The sequence below is a fragment of the Ixodes scapularis genome, unplaced genomic scaffold, assembly GCF_016920785.2.
Source record: "Ixodes scapularis isolate PalLabHiFi unplaced genomic scaffold, ASM1692078v2 PGA_scaffold0__279_contigs__length_252992795, whole genome shotgun sequence".
Taxonomy (NCBI): Eukaryota; Metazoa; Arthropoda; class Arachnida; order Ixodida; family Ixodidae; genus Ixodes; species Ixodes scapularis.
This window is the reverse complement of record NW_024609835.1, coordinates 175326482-175340162: the sequence shown is the minus strand read 5'-3', so window position 1 is coordinate 175340162 and position 13681 is coordinate 175326482. Positions and strand designations below refer to the sequence as shown.

Below are 13681 nucleotides of genomic sequence, written 5' to 3'. Positions count from 1 at the left end.
CCAGTTCTCCAGTAATTCTTCATAAAGGACAAAATAAAATAACATCGTAAATGTTTTTTTTTTCTTTTTTTTTTTTGCAAGCATTGATTAGTGTTTTGATTTCGAAGATTATCCTTTGAAATCGTGATTGAGCCACTTTTAAGATCAACAGATGAGGACGACAGTGCGACATCTCCGTGTCGATATTATTGAAACGAAACCAAAACAAGATGTTCCGGCAAGTGCGAGCGTACATGTCCAATGGAAGTCCTCTGCAAGCTGCTATCTTTCCTTACTGGGCTTTGGAAGGTTTTTGACGCAACGCTGTCGGCGCGGAGCACTGTTGAGGCTACGCGTCGTCTGCTACTTTTCGCCTGACTCGAAGTTTGCGTTGAAACGTGGAGAAACTTAATTCGTTAGCTTTTTAAGCCACTGAGGAATATCATTATATTACTTTCTTGCCAGAGCCTGCCAAATAAAAGAACCGAAATTTGGATGTCGATCCCATGCATTCCGCCGGGCGAATGAATGAAAATGGCGGCCCATCTCCGCTCACCTGGGAGGCCTGGGAGCGCCTGGGAGCAGCCGAGAGTTTACGCGCATGCGCTCACGCCTCTCGCTCTGCGACGCAGACTGATTGGCTCACTTGGGAGAGGAACGTTACGGCAGCGAGATCATAGACTGGCCAAATTCTTCCTATACATGGCTCTGGCCCGGATGTCACCGTCGAACCTGGTCGAACCTGCTCTGGGTGAATAGAGAGATGAATATACGGTTAAGTCACTCGAATAAGACGGGCTGCTGGGCCATCTAGCTAGTGTTTCGTTTTTAATTCTGGAAGAATATGATTTCCCTTTGATGGGCGACCCTGGGAACTGAAGGGGCCAAATAATAAATTTTAATATGTTTACTAAAAAAAAAGTCAGTAGATTCTCTTTTTTTCAGTGAATCAGTAGACCCGGAGCGAAATCAGTAGATCTACTGATAAATCAGTAGACCTGGCAACACTGGGGCCGACAGAGCTCGCCGAACGCTTCAGCCGGGAGAGGTCAGGTTTGGGTCAAGACGCAATCTCCGGCTGTCGCGAGGAACGAACAACCGCCCGAGTACGCCTGGGCGGCTCTTTTTATATCCTTCCAAGGCCAGAAGTTTTTGGGGAAGACGCGTCCCGCTCTCCCTCGTGAAAGAGGGAGAGAGCGCGCGCGTAGATTAGATTAGAGTTCCTGTATAGCTACCTACGGTAGCAGAGTTGCGCATTCAGCCTCGGCGCTTGGCCGTAGCGCCGGCTTTCCCGCACGAGCTGGTTGCTTTGCTCCTCACGTGACTAAATTTGGCGAATAGCGGCGCCGCGCGCGCCGCCGCGCATGGAAAACAGGAGAGGAGGAAAAGGAGGCGGAAAGCAGGGAAACATACGCCGGGGCAAGAGAAACGTCGGCGGAGCGACCGTAAAGGTGGCTTTCTTGCACGCCAACGGATGCTTTGCTCCTCACGTGATGGATCTCGGCGAATAGCGGCGTGGCGGCGCGGGGAAAACAAATGCGCAACTCTGGCTCCCGTAGGGAGCCTATACAGGAACTCTAGATTAGATAACCTTCTGGCTCCATCTGTCGGCCCATCAGTCAACCGTTTATTTTAGTTTCGGTTTCAGCTTTCTAGCGTTACAGGGCCATGTGAAGTACCAAAGACCAGGGACTCAAAGATGGTCGTATTGCCACGCGTGTCGGCGAGCGACCGCGTGCGTGGCCGAGTGGTTACCGTGCTTGACTCTCGTGCGGAAGCCCAGGGTGTGATTCCCGGGAGCGCATCTCGGCCCCGACGGCACCGCGCCCCGTGGAGAAATAGTGCAACCAACCTCTGCTGCGTCGCGCGATGACAGCGCAGCAGAGGTTGGTTGCACTATTTCTCCACGGGGAGCGGTGCCGTCGGGGCCGAGATGCGCTCCGATAGCAAACCGAAACTTAAAGGGGCCCTGCAATCATATTTACACTGACAGGGTATTTATGCTCGCCGAGGTTTTTAGTTGTACGTGACATATGAGAGCTCAACTACCCAGAACAGAATTTGCGGCTCGAAATTCGGTTTCTTTCCGCCCGAAAACCGCCGATCAAGAACTGGCCGGTTCGAGTCTCGCTCACTCTCTTTTCCGCGGTCACGGGCCGTTTTCTAAGGTATCGATGCGACCACCAAATTTAATCAAAGTCGTGGGTCACTGAAGGCACACACTCAATATTAAAAATAGAAAAAAATATAAAACCCATTTTTTGTGGCTTCTAAAAAGCTGCAAATACGTTGATTGAAAAAAAAGTTTCACAGACAACCGGAAGCATTCTGTGCGTGCGTCGTTTCGCGTATCGTGGGACTCGCAGGGACGGCGATGGCAGCGGACGACGGGCCTGGGACCTCTATTTCAGAACTGTCGTTCGCGGTACCGGCGAATTCTGTCTACTTTTAAAAGAGAAATTTGGGACTGATCAAAAGAATTGGTATTCATCCCGTACGACACGCCCGACCACCAAGCCGATTTGCACGAAGTCGTCGCCGAGCCGTCGCTCCCTTCTTGTGGCTGAAGACATCGCTCGCGCAAACGTCAAGCGCGACGTGTCTACTTCGAGTGGAATATGCACGCGTACGATTTCTTTACTAGGTGAGAATGTCGCCAATGCGTGGTGCATCCCGACTTCGACACGGGAGTGCTTTTGCTAGAGGAAAATCGGCAGCAAACTTTCCAACTTACAGTTTATCGGCTAAATTATTATTAAGGAAAAAGATACCCACTTTTGATATGCCCCAGTAGCTCAGTGGGAAAGACGTCCCCTGGACACCCGGTAGAGCCGGGTTCGATCCCCCGTGAAACTTCTTTTTTTTTTTTTTTTCTAAATTTTTTCTGATGTTTACATTTCTTTTCTTTTTTTTTTACAAATATTACTGAAGAAACAAAAAAAAAAATAAGAAACAAATGTTGTGGACGACACGTCGCTGAATTAGATGGTATGGGATATCCTTTTTGACACCTGCGAACTCAATGTAATCAATCACTTTCCACAAAATGCAAGGAGCATATAAATCAGGTAGCGTCCGCTTTCTGAGGTGCCCGTAAATGGTCTACGGGAATTGCAGCCAGCCATTGGTCCCGATCCCGTTGATCTTTCGGAAACTCTGTCGCACAATGCCACTTCTGTTTCGGACGCGGGACATGTGAGCCAGCTCTTCACGCAACATCTTGGGTGTATTCTTTTCGGTGCCGATCAAAATTCACCACGGGCACTCACTACTCATCTCCAACTCCTCAACGTACAAAACAACTCATCTTGGAGTCAGGGGCGGCTCTACAGGGGGGCAAGGGTGGGCAGCCGCCCCCCTTAAATTTCTGCCTGCCCCCCCAAAAAAGCTGCCGGGGGGGGGGGGGGGGGGGGGGGGGGGTTGGGGAGTTCAGTCCGCAAAGCAAAGGTCGTGGTTTCCCAAAAGGAAAGTTAACGTCGCACATTACGGGCACTTTAGCAATGGACGCGGAGCATCCGTCCTTTCAAGCCAGCCATCCGTCCTTGGAAGCCAAAGCAGGCAAATAAAATATAAGAATAGAGAAGAACGACACTATTTTTAGAAGAAACAGCTTTACAAGAGACATACCACTCCCGTCTAGCGTACTTTTCTTACTTTGACTTCTTTCGGTGGAAGCGGGCCCAGCAGGACCCCTTCGTCGAGAATAAGCTTTCTGGTTTTTGTGAAGAATTCCCGAAATCCGGACGCGTCTCCCTCTTTTGGGTGCGTGCCATAGCCGCTTGACCTTCAGCAGCGGCACGGCGCTGATGTTGCTCGCGGATTACACCGCCCCGCGGCGGCACCATGTGCAGGACTGCTTAAACGGGAAAAGCCGAAAGCAAGGTGGAAAGAGGTGAGAGACACCTCGCTTGGTAGACGATGCCGGTTCGACTGTTCGTCTGGAAGGATTTTACTAATGCCTTGGCTTCCACACTCAATAGCGCGGCTGCGGGATCCAGGAGTTCAACCTTGTAGGTATCATCCTACCGTCCAACGTAATTTCTTTCCTTCAATTGGATTATCTTGGTGTAAGTGGACCCTCGATCGTTCCGCTCACTTCCTGGGGAATGTAATCTGTTCTAGGAAACGTGAAGGTTCTTCCTCTTTTGGGTGTGTGCCATTGCCGCGCGACCTATCGGAGGCGACACGGCGGCCGTAGTGCTCGCGGAACGCACCGCTTGCCTTGCGGCGGCCTCGAGTGCAATGCTGCTCAAAACACGAAAGGCCAAAAGCAAGGGGGAAAGAGGTGAGCGGGACTCTAAGCGAGGCCGTTGGAAACAACGCCGGTTTGTCTATTTGTCTTTTGGGATTCCCCAGTAGAATCTTAGGAAAGTATTCAGAAGGATACAAAGAGAGTCCCAGGGGCGGGGCCATCAACTATCACCTCGACCAAACTGGCCCTGCGGGTCTCAACACAACGATCTATTTTCAAGGGCCATTCTTGCTCTGCTAAGTTTTCAGCCTCGGTGCCAAATGTTACCAGCTAGGATGACGGACACGAAAAAAGTGCCCCAACAATTATGCTGCTGAACCGAACATGTGCAGCTGAGCCCGATTTCAAGACTCCAAAGGAGACACAAAATCGCAAAGAAGATAAACCGCAGATTTTTTTTTTCGTCTTCTAACAAGCGCGTCAAGAAGCAGGACGGAGATCGAGCAGCAGCGGAAGGATCATCCCCAGCCGTACAGTCTTCCTGATGGCCTTCCCAGCGCTTCTAGCGACGTCCGTCATCCTTCGTCGGAACAAGGAACAGTGAAAGTGACAAGTTTTCTTCTTCGTGCGCGAGACGAGACGAATTTGCACCGTATCGGAGGGAAACGACGATCTTTCAGGTCAGTTGGACATTTCCAAGTATAAGACAGAGTCGCCGCGGCAGCCGATAGTGCACTCTTTCCCACCGAAAAAGTAAAAAAAAAAAAAAAGGCTGTAAGCTTTCAGTCTGACTGGTATAGGTTATTTCCTTGGCTAGAATACACCATCCAAGTTAATTCCGTTTTTGGATATCCCTCTACCAAAGCGAATGAGAAATCCACGTTTGGCATCTGTGAAGCTCTGGACAAACAATCTGGCTTTAGAAAGCACGAAACCTCAGTCACGCATAAGTCATGTCAAGATTCGTGGGTTTCCTACATATAAATGAAGTCGAGAGGACCAGGCGAGTGAATCGAACAAGTTTGAGTTTTGAAAACGCAGTGCGATCCTCCTCGTGGTTTTTCCGCTGACGAACTTGCGCACGTCCGAGATAATTTTTCTTTTAAAGGACACATTCGTTTAGAGTTTGCAATGTTTTTTTAAATAATCTGGATATTCACTGCGACAGACAAAACGCCATAAAAATAATAAGGTTCCTATTATACTCAATGGGAATTATTACAGAAGAAACAAAAGAGGGACATTTTAAGTACACAAGAGAGAGAATATGGATTAAATTATATCCAATAAAAACGTTCGATCTAAATTTCTGTTGGATGATGCCTATATTCAGCGCTAAGCCCTCCACAATTCCGTAAGTGTACTTTAGGTGAGATTTCTGCTCGTCAGCAGAAAGAGTTATGAAAGTGAACATAAACAACGAAAACACTACTCCCCCCCCCCCCCCCCCCCCCCGAATTCAGTATAATCATGCAGCGCCCCCCCAGAAAAAAAATTCTGGCGCCGCCCCTGCTTGGAGTAGAGAACAACGAGCGGAACATACATAACTGCAAAAGAATCCCACGGCGAGCAGTTCCCATACGCCGCATGTCGTCTGCTACCGGGAAGGAGAAAAAAAAAAAAAAAAACACACACACACGGTCGGGTGTAGCCACGTGACTTCCGCCACTCACTCTCTTCTCTCCACTTCTCCGACCTCCGTCGGGTTTCGGTTTCGGTTTCGAGCAGTTGCGTCTTTTGGTTTTATTAAAAAAATACGCTACTCTGATGCAAAATATTAATTGGGTAGTCCTCCGACACCATAATGAAGCGCCTGGGAAAAAATTAAAAAAAAATTTTGGGGGGTGTCAGTGTCTCTTTAATCGTCTACCTTTTTTGCGGCTTTCACGTCTTGGGGTTCGGGCAAGCTAGCGGGCACGGAGAGAGTAACTAAATATCAGTGTGTCATATTTTAACCGGACGACGCGGAAACCTCCTCCGCCGACGAGGGCGACCCGCGGTACCGAAAGAGGGCAAAATGTGACGTCTTTGGTCCTGGGCTTACTACTGGTCAGAGCCGCTAAAAACTTCTTTTTAGTCGAAATGTAAAATATAAGTGTCGCGAACCGTTTCACTTATGTATAAAAGTAGTTTTTGTTCAGTATTTTAGATCAGAAAAAAAACGAATGCAGTTTGTAAAGCACGGAAACAAAAAATGACTCGTCGACATACCCGCCAGCAAGCGGTGGAAAAGGCGGCGCATACTAGAAAGTAGTGGGATCAGGCGCTGACACGGAAAGGCCCCGGATGTACGCGGCGGCGCTGCGGTCGTATGGACAGGAGGATCTGACCGGCTCCGAGCGTTCCGAAGGCCTTCGACGAGAAGCTTTGTCTTGCAATTTGGCCGTTTCGCGGTATGGCAGCGCGAAGTGGCTCCCATTCTGAACTGATCGTTTACCCCGTGTTTGCTGTCGCTTGTGGCCAATGAAGTGTCATGCCGAATTAGTGTTTAATCGCGCAGCAGATGCAATGAGAGCCGCTCTGGACGCTCGCTACATACAGCCTATCCAAAACATGCTTTAGTGGCGCCCTCTCGCGCCGTCGACACGGAGAGCGGCAGCCGTGAGCGCTCGATGAGTCCACTACCCCTCGTCTAGTTCACGGCCACTCAAGCAACCAAGGACGTCATGAAGGAGGCTATTTCTTGCTTGTTTTTGTATTTTAGTTTAAAGCGAAATTCGAGAAAAGGAAAGTTTCATTAAGTTACTACGTTCAGTGCGCTCAGGTTTGGTGCAAATTAAAAACCAGCAAAACGTGCTTGAGGGCCCCTTTAAGAACCCGTCGATTTGGTGCGGTTTTTCAGAAAGCCATAAAACGCTTTGCGTGCCTTCTATCGTTCTGCAATTTGTTAGTGTTTTTCGATGATGCTGAGCAATTTGCTAATTTAAACCATGCCCTTAAACACAATATTAAAAAAGTTAATTGCGCAAAAAAATTAACAACTCAATTATCCCGGACTTTAATAATTTTCCTAAATGGGCCCCTAGCCCACGACCAAAACGCCACAAGCCTTTTTTCGTTGCGATGAGTAGTTTTCGCAGGAGCGATTTGGCCTGCATTCTCATTTGGCCTGCGTTCTCTGAAACACCCTATATATTTTGGCCTGCGTTCTCTGAAACACCCTATATATATAGGGTGTTTCAGAGAACGCAGGCCAAATCGCTCCTGCGAAAACTACTCATCGCAACGAAAAAAGGCCAAAACTCCTTGGCAGATATATCAATATATATATATATATATCTGCCACGGAGCTCTGGATCGTCCAGCTGTTTCGGTGAGTTGCTATCAATAAAAAAAGGGGGGGGGGGGAGCAAAGGACAAACACAATAAAGGGGGGGGGGGGGCGGAGGGACAAAGGACAAACGCAAATCTCCAAACACAGCAAGGTGACTGGTGCGCGACCGAAAAATTCCGCCCATTACAGGTGGAGCGCGTTACCAACTGAGCTAACCAGGGGTTAGACGTCAGTAGAGCAAACGGTTATATCAGCTGCCACCAGTCTGACACCAACAAGGGTGAATTGTTTGCAATTTAAGGTTATGATTATAATGCAATTGAACGCAAAGGTGCAAGCGAGCTAGACAAGAATGACGAAAATAAGCTCTGGAGAAGGGGAACAAAGGGACAAAGGACAAACACAAATCTCCAAACACCTTTGCATTTAATTGCATTATAATCATAACCTTAAATTTTAAGCTCCACCTGTAATGGAGAGATGGTGGCAGCTGATAAAACCCGTTTGCTCTAATGACGTCTAAACCCTGGTTAGCTCAGTTGGTAGAGCGCTCCACCTGTAATGGAGAGATCCCGGGTTCGATACTCGGACCAGGCGGATTTTTTCGGTCGCGCACCAGTCACCCATAAAGCCCCTCGACATGTTTTCGTTGGTGCTTTAGTCACCCAGCTGTGCTTGGAGATTTGTGTTTGTCCTTTGTATCTCTTGTTCCCCTTCTTCAGGGATTATTTTCGTCAAACATGCATATCTACAATATTGTTATCTCTTCCGTTGAAGGCTCAGCAACCGTTGCATTCGTTTTCGCGCACGAAACGGCGACTCCCAGAGAAAGTAAGAACGTAGTCATTGCCTTTATTTTAACAATGTAAACACTTGCAGGCGTGCGCTGATGAAGTCTCAAGATCAAACCCCTTGTAGCGTGATTCATGACTGCCCCGGCTACTACCCAACCTCGTCACGCCACTTTCTGGAAGCAGACACTAAAATTGCAAGTAAACACACAAAAGCGACACCGATACAATTATCTTGCAGAATATCACCTTACTTAGTAATAACTGTGTTAATAGGCACTACATGTTGTATTTAAATTAAGAAAAAAAAACATAAACCTTTTTTCGTGAGAAAAACTAAATATCAACGTTAAATCTGGTAACAATACTTTTGCCGAATCTTTGCCGAATCTTTAAAAAAGTTCTGCAAAAGTTCGGCCCATCACTAGTAAAATAGGAAAAATATGCGACCCGGGGGCGGGAGTTGGTTTGCCCCCCCCCCCCCCCCCCCCCCTCCACACGCACACACACACTCAAAAACAAGTTGGTACGCCACTGGATCCAGCAATTGCCCTTGGGATCAGTGGCCGATAAGAACTGACCGGTAAGGTGTATTCACACGCTGGGCTTTGTCCGCGGACAAGTTCCTACGAAAGGCGTGACGTCATCTCTTCCGGGGTATAAAATCGGCCATTGTTCTTGCGAAAACAGCAGGCAAAACCAAGGGACATGTCCACGGACCTAAAGAACGTGTCCTCGGACCTGATATATCTTGCGTATCACGTGGGCGAACGTCACAGAATATGTCCGCGGACCTGCCGGACCATGATTATAGCGGTTTTGAAAGCGATCCAATTCTGCCTTTTTTCGAGTTCGCTGTGGTCCTCGGACAAGCCCGGGAACCGATTGCGTGGAAGTGCTCGTGGTACACTTCGTTGCACGAGCGGTTTTTTTTTTTGTTTTTTTTTTATATTCCTCTCGCGGTTCTCGTGCACGGATGGACCTTTGCTCATTTTCCTGTACGATTAGTGCGCACGAGCTACAGCTGTGGAAGATGCTCGAGGATTCCTGCGCATAGTGAAAAGAGGAGCCGAAAAGAAAAAGAAAGAAAACGACTGGAAATTGTTTTCAATTCGAACATGGAGGCCAACAAGGCTTCACGAGTTTTGTGGCTTGTGCTCTCATGATGGCGGATGAGGAAGTTGCGGAAGCACCTAATATCGACGCAAAAAAAAACATGGATTAAAACATGGATGTTTAAGAAGAAACTTGGTATACAGAATCTACTCTATCAAGAACTTCTGGAGAGCGACCCCGTAGAGTACCGCCGCTTGCTGCACGTTGACTCCAACCAGTTTGCTGACATTCCCTCGTCAACTGCATCATGCATCCAAAAACTCGACACTGAAATGCGTCCAGCCATCCCAACCAAAGACAAACTTCAACTGACGCTGCGGTTTCTTGCCTCAGGTGTGTGGTTATTCTTCTTACTTTTGTCCTTGTTTTAGCATATTTGAGAGCTGCGCTCGACTTAGCCCTGTTTCTTGTTTTCTTGCGAATTTTCAGGCGAGAGTCAACATTCCCTAAGCAGGCAGTTCCGCATTAGCCACAGCGCCGTCAACGGGTTCCTCGTTGAAACTTGTGACGCCATTTACAAAATGCTGGGACCAAAATATGTGGTGTCCCCGCGGACGAAAGATGAGTGGCTTGCGGTAATGAAGAACTTTTACGAAAGATGGCAGTTTCCGCAATGTATTGGAGCGCTGGACGGAAAACATGTCACAATTATCAAACCTCCAAACTCTGGATCTGTGTATATTAATTACAAAGAGACCTTCAGTATCGTGCTTTTTGCTCTTGTGGACGCAGACAGCAGGTTTTTGTACATTGATGTTGGCGCACCTGGGTCTGATGGAGATGGAGGCATTTGGAGGACGACACCACTGCGGAATGCCATCGAGAACGAAACAGCCGGTCTGCCGATCTCAGGACCTGGACCGGTCGGCGTCCCACCCGTCTCCGTTGGAGACGACGCCTTTCCCTTGTCTAAAAACTTACTGAAGCCATATACTGGTACAAATTTGGACGAAGAAAAGGTTATATTTAACTGCAGGTGTGTCGCCTACATCGTGTCATTTCTAAACAACGTTTTCCTTATCGTTTTATTTCATTTTTTTATTTCAAATTAATCTGAGCCAGACGGGTAGCAGAAAATGCGTTTGGCATTCTGGCAAACCATTTTAGGTTTTCGCACACAACTATCGATGCCGAACAAGGAAGGGTCACCTCATTCATCAAGGCAGCGTGTGTGCTGCACAACTATCTGCGAGCTGCACCTGTGCTTTTTAAAGCGTCGAAAGAATACCACCAGCGAAACAGGACAATCTACTTCGGGCTACGAAGTTGCAAAGGGCGCTCCGGGGCAAGAGCTTTAGAAGGCGCCATCGCGTGGCAGAGGGAAGAGGCGGGCCTTAATCTGCGGATAAATGACAAAATGTAACCTTATCTGCATGTTCAGACAAGTGCAGAAGCAAAGATACCATTTCATGAGCTGTACACACTTACAAATTTTACACCCTTATTCGTGTAAATGGCTCGTCCTCTGGCTAACGCCTTTATTCGTGTAAGGGTGTTAGCCGCCGGAGGTGGTGAAAATCGTGTTAACTGCTAACACCCTAAAAACAATGTGGCGGCCAGTATGCGACAGGCGATACGAGCCTGGCGAGCCGTACGCGGCTTCTCGCCGGAGCAGGAGCATACGGCTCGCACGCTCGTTTGGTGTCATCTGTAGGCGCAAAAAACTTTCCAAACATCTCTATGTCCAAGCGCCAACACCGCAAATAATACGAGTAAGGCCGAAACCGCTGGAGAATGAACAGCCAAGACTGTCGCCGAAGCCTCGCTCGGCCTGCTCAATGCCGGTCGCATTTTCGTCGCATCAGAAGCGCTTATAAAGAAGGGATAGCTTTACAAAACACTGCCAGGCTGGCTTTATTGAACAAAACGCCCATTTGCCGTGGACGACAGTTGACAACGAATCGCTCCGACACCCTCTGTCGACAGCGGCTAGGAGGTATCGCACTCGCGCTCCGTGTGGCTCTCAATTAACTATTGCCTGTGCTCACCTCTGTTACGTGCGTTATCCACTCATGAACGTTTGTGCGTGAACAGCGGCATTCAGCACCTAGAACACGCGCTGGGGAAGCCGCCTAACCTCCTTTTGTTGCAATCAGGCAGCATAACACGACGACACAGCTACCAGCGGAACCGAACAACTCGGACGACTCGGAGCGATCAACACGACGGATGGACTAATGGCATCCAGCCCAGAGCCGTATATGTAGAGAGTTTGGTCAATGGGAGGCGCGGGCAGAGCCAGGGCGTGCGGCAGACTCGGAAAGAGGGCTTGGCATGCTCTCTTGACCAACCAGAAGCCGAAAAGAATCCCCTAGCGGTGGTAGCGAGAAACAGTTCTGAGCCGATCGATCATCGAAGGTCTATGTTCGTATATGGTTTTAATAAGTGCGTAGAGTGAAGTGTAGTAACTCCTTGTGGTTCAAAATAGGGTGCACGTGTTGTTTCATCATGATCATGCAGAAAGATGTAAGAAACGAATGCGCCACTCAACTCTGTTTTGCGCGGACAGAGTTTGACCGCTCTGACGGCAGATTCCCGGCGCTCGGCGTTTGGCGTAAGGATTATGTCGATCTTTCCGCTAGTCGCACTCTTCCACCATCATTTTAGATGAGTGTGATTGAAACATCACGTGTACCATATTTTCAGCCATCAAGAGTTACTCCAATGCAGTTATCAGGTTTGTTTCTCGCGACCACCGCCAGGGTATTATTTCCGGCTTCTGGTTGGTCACATTCGAATTTCTGAAGACGCCCTCGAACACGCCCAGCCCGCTTTCGGCCAATGGCGCCGCTTCATTTGTCTCCTATACTTCCCAACGAATGGCCAAACTCTCTACATATACGGCTCTGATCCAGCCCTCTAATAGTTATAGATCACCAACCGCCACACTTTTCAAATTGGGCGGCGACAACCCCCATCTAGCGACGAAAAAAAAAAGTGATCAACATTTGAAAAAAGCAGTTTTTTTGCTGCCCACCGCGCGATTACATTCACTTACGACATGGACATACACACAACACCGTACATACACACGGGCATACAAGCACTGATCAATAGACTACTTCCATAAAGCCCTACATGCAACACGGCGCGCGTTGCACTCTGGGAGCTAGTTGGCCAGCCAGGGAGGAGGGTGGTATGGTTTCGGTTTCGATTGACACGTCGACAAAAGATTATACACAGCGCGTGGACTATTAACGGCCGTTATCTCAAGTTTTCTGGTCCCGAGAGCGTCATTTGTGGTCTCTAAACTAACCTAAATGGCCAGACTTTGAAGCTTTAGACAAGCCCGCGACGTATAATTTGTCTTAACTCATGCTTGTTGTATTTTTGTACTTGAGCCTTTCTGTTAGCGTTCCAGTCGAGGTATGTGGACGAGCCAGTGCTGGGAATCTCGACGCTGCGAAGCTCGGGGATCTTGCCTATGTACGAACCAACAAGCTGTAGCGACCAATAAGTATGCTTACATCGAGCTCGCGCCTTTACATTAGTGTTGTTGATCAGGAAGTTTGTTTCGTGCGTCCATAGACGAAAAATCACTTTTTGCAATTACCGTTTTTCTTAATACGCCTGAGTACGCGAGGTAAAACTCGGAGGCGCCATTGAAAAGCTCAATTTTAACACACTTTTAATCTCTTATCTGTACTGACCCGCAGCACTGCACGAAGTGAGGTCCCCACCCGCTTGCATTTCACTAATGTTCAACATGGCGTATGCGCATAAAGTTATCCTGCAATCATATAGGCACATTCGCACATACAGACCATTTTTAGAAAGCAAAGGTCGAGCACTTGTGTGGAGAATGTCGCACCGTTCGCCGGGAGTGCGCCGGACGGGCAAGAACCCCTATGCGGTGTGCCAAACGAACGAAATTTTCAAAGCGCGTTTGACAGTTGCTCATGGCCATCATATTTGTTATGTCTTTGCTTTTTTCCTGCCTGAGTATGTCGAGATGATTTCAGACACACCGTCCAGGCACAGATCTTGGGCGTCAGTAAAAGCTCGTCCAAAAAGGCTTAGCGAGGAGTAGGGGACGCTTGTTAGGGCCTCCGTCCTAGCTAGCCGATCTCAGCATTTGCAAAAACTTAATCTTCTATCAGCATAAAATTTGAGTGGGAGATATATGTGACACGAGGAAGACATCATAGTAACTTTTGTGCAGTAGCGAGGTCGAATTTATTGCGTTTCCTTAAAAGTTCATGCGTCAACGCTGGGCTCAACTTTGATACTCCTGTGAGAATGCGGCTTGCTTTTTGCCCAATGAAGTAACAAGAAGCGGACGTTTGGCAAACAAAATAGGTGAAAGGCTCCAGGTGAACGAATTTCAGT

General features: G+C 48.3%; 1 protein-coding gene across 1 annotated transcript; it reads left to right on the top strand.

Moving 5' to 3' along the window:
* The first annotated feature begins 9468 nt into the window (after positions 1-9468).
* Positions 9469-10715, top strand: LOC121837727 (protein ALP1-like). The gene is made up of 3 exons (XM_042293523.1): positions 9469-9685; positions 9782-10328; positions 10460-10715. The coding sequence occupies exons 1-3, from the start codon at positions 9469-9471 to the stop codon at positions 10713-10715; spliced, it is 1020 nt and encodes a 339-aa protein (XP_042149457.1).
* The last annotated feature ends 2966 nt before the right edge of the window (positions 10716-13681 follow it).